The following is a 9585-nucleotide window of genomic DNA, read 5'->3' on the forward strand; positions in this document are numbered from 1 at the left end:
CCTCTGCAGGCTCTAGGAGGGGCTCCTTCCTTGCCTCTCCCAGCTTTTGGTGGCTCCCAGTAATCCTTGGTTTGTAGATGCACCACCCCAATCTCTCTGTCTTCACAGGGCCATCTTCTCCCTGTGTGTCCGCTCCTCCTCCTCCTCTGAGGACACCAGTCATATTGGATTAAGGGCTTACCCTATTCCTGTATGACTTCACCTTAACTAGTCCCATGAGCAACAACGCCACTTCCAAATAAAGTCACATTCTGAGGAACTAGGAGCTAGGATTTCAACAGATGTTTTGAGGAACATAATGTAACCCATAACAGTGTGCTTTGCAGTGGAAAGGGGTCAAGGGCCATGTCACCTCCTCTCTCTCATAGCTCCTCGGCCTCTCGTTCTAAAAACTGTTGCCCCTGCAGGGTTCCAATGTAAGCACTCAGGAGCTCAGTGCCTGGGACACTGAATGGGCTGGGGCGTTATTTGCAGCAAGAGACCCTGGCCTCTAAATAGCAGGCAACAGTGCACATCTGCAGAGTACTGTACAGCTTCTCCGCTCCCATAGATGGCTCTCTGAGGCCCACCCTACGTACAGACAAGGCTACGGCAGGCCCAGTGCCAGAAAATAGCTCCAGCTGATGCCAAAATCACAGGGCTAGAGGCAGGTGTACACACAGTCCCCACCAGGCCTATACCTCCTATAAGCCACACCTGTCCCTTGCCCATTACCCCCCAACACCTAAGTAAAGAGGTGCAGATCCCCTCTTGGCCTACATGCCCTTTATCCATTCCTTTGTAATGCCACTGTCTGTTGTGTGTGCTTGTATAGAACGCTGGGACGACAGTAAGTGAATGGTTGTCCCTCGCAACAGAGCCCCTGTCGCCTAATAGGGGCAACCCAGGACACACGCCCACTCAGTCACCTGCGATGTCACCTGGGATGTCCTGGAGAGTCTGCTCAAAATGATGCGCCACTTCATGAATTCATTTAATAGCAAATATTTAAGGCCCGCTCAGTGCCAGGAGCCCAGGGCCACGTGTGAATAGGGTCAGCCTTGCCTTCAGGAGCGCCTAGATTGGGAAGTGGGGAGATGGGGGGACTAGGCTTTCCCAGGATGGGTCATTCTGGGCGCGGCCCAACAGGTCGGGGAGAAATGAGAGCTGATCTCCACTAGAAAGGGTCAAAGTCCTAGCACCCGCCAGGGGCCGTGAAAACCCGCAGTGTCTATGTATGGCGAGGCGAATTCCGGTGGGTAAATAAAATGATATTCAGATGAGGTCGTGCTGGGGTGATTAGCATAAGCAAAAGTGCCTGAGCGCCTTCCTCACGCTGCAAACCTGGTCTCAAAAACAGCGCCTGGGGATCCCTGGGTGGCGCAGCGGTTTGGCGCCTGCCTTCGGCCCAGGGCGCGATCCTGGAGACCCGGGATCGAATCCCACGTCGGGCTCCCTGCATGGAGCCTGCTTCTCCCTCTGCCTGTGTCTCTGCCTCTCTCTCTCTCTCTCTCTCTCTCTCTCTCTCTCTGTCTCTCTGTGTGTGTGTGACTATCATAAATAAATAAAAATCTAAAAAAAAAAAAAAAACAGCGCCGGGCTGCCCAGGGGCGTCCCCAGCCCACAGCCGCGCGTGGGGCGGAGGGGGGCGGCGGGGACACCTGTCGGGCGCCGCCGGCCGGGGCTGGGGCGCCGCCTGCGGACCGCGCTGCGCAGCGGCAGCGAGAACCGGGCGCCCGAGCGCGGGTCCCCGGGACGCGGCCCTTGCAGGCGGACTGCATTTCCAGGACCTGCTCCTCCGGGGGACCCAGCCCGTCTCTGCAGCCGCGCGCGCCCCCGCGAGGCAGCCTGTCCCGGCAGGTGCCGTCGGGGCGGCGGGACGGAGGGAGGAGCCTGTCGGGGTCCCGGACCGGGCAGTGGAGGGTGGGAGGATTGGGTGGAGCCTAGAGCGGGGCGGTCCCTGCGCTGTCCCTCGCCCGCCACCAGCCCTAGTTCACCTCTGGTCCAGGGGACATGACGGGCATGTCGGGCGCCGCTGCCACCCGGGATGGAGAGGCCCCCGAGCACTCCCCGCCCTGCAGTCCGAGCTACGATGTCACGGGCAAGGTGGGTGGGCACTGCGCCCAGCGCTGGGGACTCCCCAGCCGGCTCTGAGGGCCACCCCTTCCGCGCACCCTTTGCCCCGAGACCCCGCCCGGAGCCCCTTTCTGGCTGCGTCTGCAGGGAGCCGGGTCTCCCAGAGCAGGGAGGAAGGGTGGAGACTGCGCCTGGCTCCATGCCCACGTCCGAGAGCTGGGCTGGCTCAGCAAGGGTGGGGAGAGGAAGGTCGGAAGGACGAGTGACTCCCCACAAGGCGGACCCAACCCACCCTGCTGCTACGATCTCCCGGGAAGCCCGCGTTTCTCCATATGGGTTGAGCATCCAACCCCATTGGGCACAGGCACCTCCAAATGCTAGGCTATAAGGACGCCCGGCGACCTCCTCTCCTTAAGGAGAGGACACCCCCTGGTGGCAGCGCAGTTGCGGGGCTCATGCCTCCCCCCCCCCCCGCTAAGTTCTCGGTGGCTCCTGGAGCTCTGTAGGTCCCCAGCTGCCCCCAAGCCCTACCCCCTCTCCTTTCCGCCCCCTCAGCCATCGCCTCCCACCTTCTTCCAGGAGGATGTTGCTAACCAAAGTGCAGGCCCACCTGAGAATTTTTTGAACCTAAGATTCTTGTGACTTAGTCACAAGTCCCCCGTGGGTGAGCTCAAGTCAGTTCTCTGGGGCCTATTTCCTCTGCAGGGCCGCCCTGTACAGAAGCAGGTGAGGGAAAGTGATGGACACTGGTCTGTCTGCCCCCCCTCTGGGCCCACGGAGGAGGCTGGGACCAGGAACTCTGAAAGAGGCCTTGAGGGAGCTTCCACTCTTCCTCTGTAACGCTGGGGATGAGTGAGGGGCTGCCCTGTCTTGTGCTGCGTGGCCTTGGAGGAGACCTGCCTCTTCCTGTGCCTTGGTGTCCTCCCCCACCCCCACCCCAGGTTCACTCTCACTAGGATCTGGGGCCTCCACCCTCATTGTTTCAGGGGAAGCTACTCTGCAAGTCACCCACCCAGAGCCGTTGAGATAGGCGTCCTGTGTGGGCTGGTGGCAGGAAATGGGCCCCTATGCTTTCAGGGGAGGGGGAGCTGCTAAGGGCCAGCCCCCAGGCTGGTGGAGACCGCCTGACCTCCTGGCCTGACAAGCCAGCTGGGCTGTTTGCCTAGGAGGTGGCAAGGATGGGCGGGTGTTTGTGTTTGGTGGAATTGCCTGGCTGGATGGGTGGTGAGCATCTTGTTCCAGGCAGCTGTGATCTGTAAAGTATGCAGGAGCTCACCCTCCCTCCTTTCCCCCCCTCCTTCTCTCCCCCCTTCCCCTCCAGGGCTAGGACCCAGGAGCCAGGGAGCAGTGCAGGCTCCAGAGGGCTCCCCAGCGTCCAGCCCTCCATCTCCCCTGGGTCAAGCAGCATCTGTGGAGGGGGCCCCCTGGCTTAGCTGCAGGAGACTGAGTCCAGGCCAGTCTGGGAGGAGCCTGGCAAGAGCTCCTTGGGCCAGATTCCTCTACAGTGGCCCAAGGATGCTAATTTGCAGCCATCCATCCCACTTGGGAGTTTTCTACAGAAGGAACATCAGACTTGTGGTCTCCTAATTTCAGTATAAATTTCAACCCTCCCTAGTTCATTCAACCCTTTTTTTAAAAAATGTTATTTATTTATTCATGAGAGACACAGTGAGAGAGGCAGAGACATAGGCAGAAGGAGAAGCAGGCTCCCCGTGGGGAGCCTGATGTGGGACTTGATCCCAGGACCCCAGATGATGACCTGAGCTGAAAGCAGATACTCAACCACTGAGCCACCCAGGTGCCCCTCATGCAACCCTTTTATAAACATAAAATGTCATTAGAAACTTCCAGATAAATGTTGTGACCAAAAAAAGAAAGGAAAACAAGAGCAGAGGTAATTTTAGAATATGCCTTTGCACACAACAGTGCCCGCCCCTATCAGATCCTGTAGCCTCCCTTGGGTGGTGATCCCTGTCCATGATATTAACACTTCCCTTCTGGAAGGGGTGGTTCTTTGAGGCCACTGAGTCCATTTGCTGACCTGTGAGTGCTGAGGTCTGAACACAGGCTTCCAGGAAATTGGGTAAGGACAGAAGAGTCAGAGGGAGGGCCTGAGAAATGAGCTGAGCCAAGGAGTGGAGAGGAGAGGCAGGTGAAGGGAACGGTGAACTTTCCAGAAGCAGGTAGCCCTCGGTGCTGACAGCATCCTTCCCTGGCCCTCTGCTCCTCTTTTCAGGGTCTCTCTCCTGGAAACCCAGAAATTTGCCCCAACTCCCCATTAACTGCCTCTGCCCCCATCTCCTAGGTGATGCTTCTGGGAGACTCAGGCGTTGGCAAAACCTGTTTCCTGATCCAATTCAAAGACGGGGCCTTCCTGTCCGGAAACTTCATAGCCACCGTCGGCATAGACTTCAGGGTGAGGTGGCCGCAGGCTCCTGCTCCCAGCTGCAAGCCAGGGGGGCCAGAGCTTGGGCACAGTGTGCTGTCCTCTCCTTGCCCGCCCTGGCTCCTCAGAGTTGCTGTGGCTCACTGCCCAGAGGGCACCAGGGGTGCTCCCCTTGGGACCACAGAGGTGGCCAGGTTCAAGGAGTCTGGGCATGGTGGGGGGCTCTCTGCCCACCTAAATGATGAGCAATGAGACATTGAGTCTTAAAAGTCTGCCCCACAGCAGGGCAGACACATCCCACAGTGTGAGCTGAGTTTCCTGGCCTAGGGCACCCTTGCTCTTTGCCTTCTGAGCTGGACCCGTCTGGCAAGGCCTCAGAGGCCCGCAGGTCTTTCTGGAGTTCCTGGAAGCACAGCACTGCGCTAGGTTGAAGAGCCAGGTTCACCAGGCTCCCTGTCATCTTGAGGAACCCATCTTTACCAATCTGCGTCAGGGATGTAGCACTCTGCCACTCTCTACTCAACAGGTCCAGGAGAATAAGGTCTCACCCAGGTTGGGGGGGTGGGGGGACAGAGGCTATGCAGAGGCTGGGTGCCTCTCTCCCAACAGAAAGGGAACTGAAGCTTCACTTAGGAGAACTAGTGAGCATCCAGAGGAAAGACCACCCTGCAGATCCAGCCTCTGCCGTGCCCAGGATGCTGGGGGGCATCTTACCTCTAAGGGCTGGGTTCTGCAGGGTGGGGCTGAGCTCCAGGGAAGATGGATGGAAGTGGGGAAAGAGGCAAGGGGCCCCCAGGAACCAGCCCTGTGCTGAGGTCTGGGGAGAGCCAGGTGGGTTCTCAGGCTCCTCTGGCCCCGGCATGTTGTAAGAAAAGCACAGAAGTCCCTCTAAGAACTCTGCAATCAGGGGTCTCTGGAGACAGGGTCCTGCTGCCCTGCAGGGATGATCCAGCTGGAGATGTCTCTGGGGCTCATTGCACCCCCTTTAACCCAGGGCAGCCACCAGGACAGAATGTCTGCTTCTCGGTAGGATGTCAAGAATCCAAGCCTCCCCTGCCTTCCAAATCCACCCTCCCTCTGCCCTTGTCTCTTTCAGAACAAGGTGGTGACCGTGGATGGTGTGAGGGTGAAGCTGCAGGTGAGACCAGAACCACAGGGGAGGGGGGAAGATGGAGGTGGCTGCCCTAGTTCTACACCCAAACCGCAGGAGGCCTGCAGCCCTGCCCTCAGCCTGGGGCAATTTCCTGTGGGGCCCAGAGGAAATGGCTTTTGAAGTCTGTAGAAAAAGCAATTCCCCAGCCACCCTCTCTTCTAGCAAAGGCAGCTCAACGGGCCTTCAGACAAGCTTAGGCTTGCTCCAGCTCCTCTGCAGTTTCCCAGGCCTCATCTGCTCTGGGAGACTGGATGCCCCCAACCCCTGGGCTAGGGAGGACGCTGCAGCCTGGATGAGCTGGTGAACTCAATAGCACCACTGTCTAGGACATCAGATGTTCAGAAGCCCCTGGGTACCTTCCCACACATCTCTCCTATTCCAACGTGGGTTCCCTCCGCCCAGCATGGCTCGGGCCCACAGCCGCCTTCTGACCATCTGTCTGTCCCTTCCCAGATCTGGGACACAGCCGGGCAGGAGCGATTCCGCAGTGTCACACATGCTTATTACCGAGATGCCCAGGGTAAGTCCCCCCGCCCCCAGCCCACCTGTGATACCCACCCTTCCCAGCCCCAGCTCCATGTTCCCTGTGTGATCTCTCTCTCTCCCTACAGCCTTGCTCCTGCTCTATGACATCACCAACAAGTCTTCCTTTGACAACATCCGGGTAGGTCCCCTTCACATGCCACCCATAAGCAGCCAAGGCGGGGCGGGGCCTCCGCAGGCTAGGACTGCTTCCTGCTTTGTGGGAGGGGGTGGAGCGTGGACCACTGCCGCCTATTTGAAAACACCTGAGCTATGACTCAGATGTAATAAGCTGTTGCTGGGCATTTAGTCGGCACGTGGACATGAAGGCCAGGCAGGCTGCTGGGCGCCTGTGCCACCTGCTTAGCCCTGTGATCCCTGAGTGCAATTTGTGACAATTACCCACCCACAGAGGCCAAGGGGAGAACCCAAGCAGGGGAGTCTAGCCATACATCCCGCCCCAGGTGGCAAAGAAAGTGATTCTAGCAGACAGTGAACTTTCTGTTCTTGCCATCTCCATCTTCCAGAGAATGAGGAGTTACAGTGCTTGGGGTTTGGTAAGGAAGACTGATCAAGACCCGATAGGCCAGAGCGCAGAGGCAGATAAAAGAATGCAGGGGGACAGGCAGTAGCCCAGGAAAACCAGACAGGGCAAAAGAAGGACAAGGGAGAAGGAGGGAGGGTAGGACTGGTTCTCAGGTGCCACCTGGCCCGGCTCACCCTCTCCCACAGGCCTGGCTCACTGAGATTCATGAGTACGCCCAGAGGGATGTAGTGATCATGCTGCTCGGCAACAAGGTGAGTGAGCCCATCCCTGCGCCTCCTCTCTCACTAGCTCTAAGCAAGCCCCCACAGCTGCCCCAGAGGGTTAGCTGCATGTCCTTCCAGCAAAGGATTCTTTCCAGACTCCAGTTCAAGGGTCAGGCCTATTTGGCTGCTTCGACCCATCTCATCTGCCCTCTTAAAGTTTTGGAAAAGGCTCCCTCCAGGGAGAGCCCAAGCTGCCATCTGGGAGATCCAGGGATGCCCAGCTGCACAGCCCCTATCAGATCATAGTAAGTAGGGTCACAAAGGAGGAGCTAAAACTAGCAAGGGTTAGTCCCAGCTCCTGTCACCTCTCTGAGGCTGGTCACCACGTTTCCCATCTCCCCAAGTGGCCAGTGAGATCCCCTCTGGCTGGGAGCTGGGGAACTCAGCCACAACAAGGCACAAACCAGGCTCCAAGCCAATGATACCACCCGCAGTCCCACAGGCCACCAGCAGAGGGCAGGCAGGGGCTGCTCTTGAGGCCAGATTGGGGCGCCCGTCCAGGCAGGAGAGGGACCAGCTGGGGTGGAGGTCTCCTTCCCCAGAGTGACCCACCTGGGCTTGACAGGCCGACGTGAGCAATGAAAGGGTGATCCGTTCCGAGGATGGAGAGACACTAGCCAGGGTAAGTGACCGCCCCGGAGCAGGACGAGGGGTGGGGACAGCCAGAGGCTGGCCCTGAGGACATTGTCTCCTGGCAGGAGTACGGCGTTCCCTTCATGGAGACCAGCGCCAAGACGGGCATGAATGTGGAGTTAGCCTTTCTGGCCATTGCCAAGTAAGAGCTGAGCAAGGAAGGGAACCGTGCAGGGCAGGGTGGCACCAACTGGGAATCCAGTAGGGCCTGGCCCCTAGCCCAGCCCCTGCCCCCATGCATGGTGCATTCTAGGTCCAGTAGCCCCAGGCTGTGGGAGTGGGCAGGGGGTGGTTCCTCACTCCTTGCCCAGCCCACTGCTTCTTCCTCTTCAAGGGAGCTGAAGTACAGAGCCTTGTGGCACCCTGATGGGCCCCGCTTCCAGATCCGAGACTTTGTGGAATCCCAGAAGAAACAGCCCAGCTGCTGCTCCTTCTCATGAATCCCAAGGGGCTGAAAGGATGCTCCAGAGGCCCCCACGGATGCACCCTCCTCCTCCAGATCTGGTGTATTTTGAAGCAGCCGGGAGTTGGGGGATCCAGGGCACAGCCCCTTCCCAAGAGGGAGCTGTATTCCCACTCTTACCCTAGTTCCTGTAGCTTCCCTGCATCCTGGGGGAGGGTAAATATTTCATTTTAATGATACATAATGTAATGCAAAAAGGGAAGACAGGGACCTGGTGGCCCTTTTGCCTTCGGCACTAGGACTTGGGGGCGGAGGCTCCCTCCTAGCCATGACAAGGGTGGCATTCTCCAGCTCAGCGCCAGAGGGCAGTGATGCACTTCTACAGTGGGAGGGCAGGAAGTGACCCCTTGCCACCCTCACCTCAGCTGGACAGGAGAGGCAGACTCCAGCTTTATTTCCTCCTGCACCCAGGGAACAGTCTTCCCCGGTAAGATGGGCCCTTGTGCTGGGAGCCAGACCAACGCCCAGGGAAGATAAGCGATGTGGAGATTGGACAGTGACCCCGCTCTGTGGGTAGAGGAGAGAGGAGTAGCACAGGCTAGGTCTTTCGGTTTGGCTGCCTCTAGCCTGGCTAGCCCCACTCTGAAAGGTGTACCCACAAACTGAAAGCATTTGGTTCCTGTTCTTTGGACCTCAGGTCCCAGGGGAACCCCTCCATCCCCCCCCCCCCAAATCCCTAGTCTTCTCTACCTTTTGGCTTGTGCCCCTGGGCACCTAAGGTCACAGCTAGGGAAAGATTTTTTTCTTCTGCCCCAACACTTTGGCAGATATGCAGCCCCACAGGCTACTTCAAATAGCTGTAGTGCTTCTACTGAGTTAAGAATCAGATAAGGAGAAACCCCTGACTCCTGGAACAGGTGGGAGGCAGAACCCAGCAAACCTCATCCCGCACATACCCCCTCCCCCCCAAACCCAAGCGCTGCCTACTTCCTGACCACTCCTGCCGTTTCCCTTCGGACAGACACAGAGACCAAAACTGTTTTATGTCCCCTCCCACTGAGCCAGGTTAGGGAATGAGAGGTCACCCATTTCTGGATAAACCAATACAACGTGTCCAAAACAAGGTCATGTAGGTAAGACCAGGTGAAGAGAGAGACACCAAGAAGTTTCTGTGGGGCCAAGGTCACCTGTCTCACAGAACTCTGACCCCGGCAAATGAAGGTGAACAGGAGACATGTGGGTCATGACCTGAAGGAGAGAAAGAAGTACACACTGCACATTTCTAAGGCCACTGCATATGCTTTCAAGGCAGAAATCTTGCCCTCTGAGCACAGTCAGCAGCTCCAACTTGAGCCTGATAAGGAAGCTCTCTGAGGCTTCTCCCAGGAGGAGCAGGGAGGAGCCTGACCTTGCTGGGCTCTTTGGGGGCCCAAGGCAAGTCGCAGGCAATCCAATCACGTGGGCAGCTCTGGGCCTCTATCCGGTGGTGTTTTCAGAATGAAATTGCGGAATTTGCAAAGTAAATTGCGGAATATGGAAAAGTAAAATCGACTGCTTCTCTGAGGTGCGCCCCCCCCCCCCCGGGGAGGGGACAGGGGAGATCACATTGAAAGGATTGTTATT

The 9585-nt window shown here is 57.8% G+C and overlaps 1 protein-coding gene across 2 annotated transcripts; it reads left to right on the top strand.

Moving 5' to 3' along the window:
• The first annotated feature begins 1992 nt into the window (after nt 1–1992).
• On the top strand, nt 1993–9474 carry RAB37 (RAB37, member RAS oncogene family). Of its 2 annotated transcripts, XM_055328901.1 has the most exons (9): nt 1993–2085; nt 4361–4471; nt 5538–5579; nt 6048–6114; nt 6206–6258; nt 6849–6914; nt 7492–7548; nt 7625–7701; nt 7894–9474. In XM_055328901.1, exons 1-9 carry the CDS (start codon nt 1993–1995, stop codon nt 7997–7999), a joined length of 672 nt encoding a protein of 223 aa, XP_055184876.1. In that variant the 3' UTR covers nt 8000–9474. The 2 variants fall into 2 exon arrangements, with proteins under 2 accessions (XP_055184876.1, XP_055184883.1); XM_055328908.1 differs by lacking the exon at nt 4361–4471.
• Nucleotides 9475–9585: the final 111 nt, after the last annotated feature.

The sequence above is a fragment of the Nyctereutes procyonoides genome, unplaced genomic scaffold (assembly GCF_905146905.1).
Source record: "Nyctereutes procyonoides isolate TBG_1078 unplaced genomic scaffold, NYPRO_anot_genome, whole genome shotgun sequence".
NCBI lineage: Eukaryota > Metazoa > Chordata > Mammalia > Carnivora > Canidae > Nyctereutes > Nyctereutes procyonoides.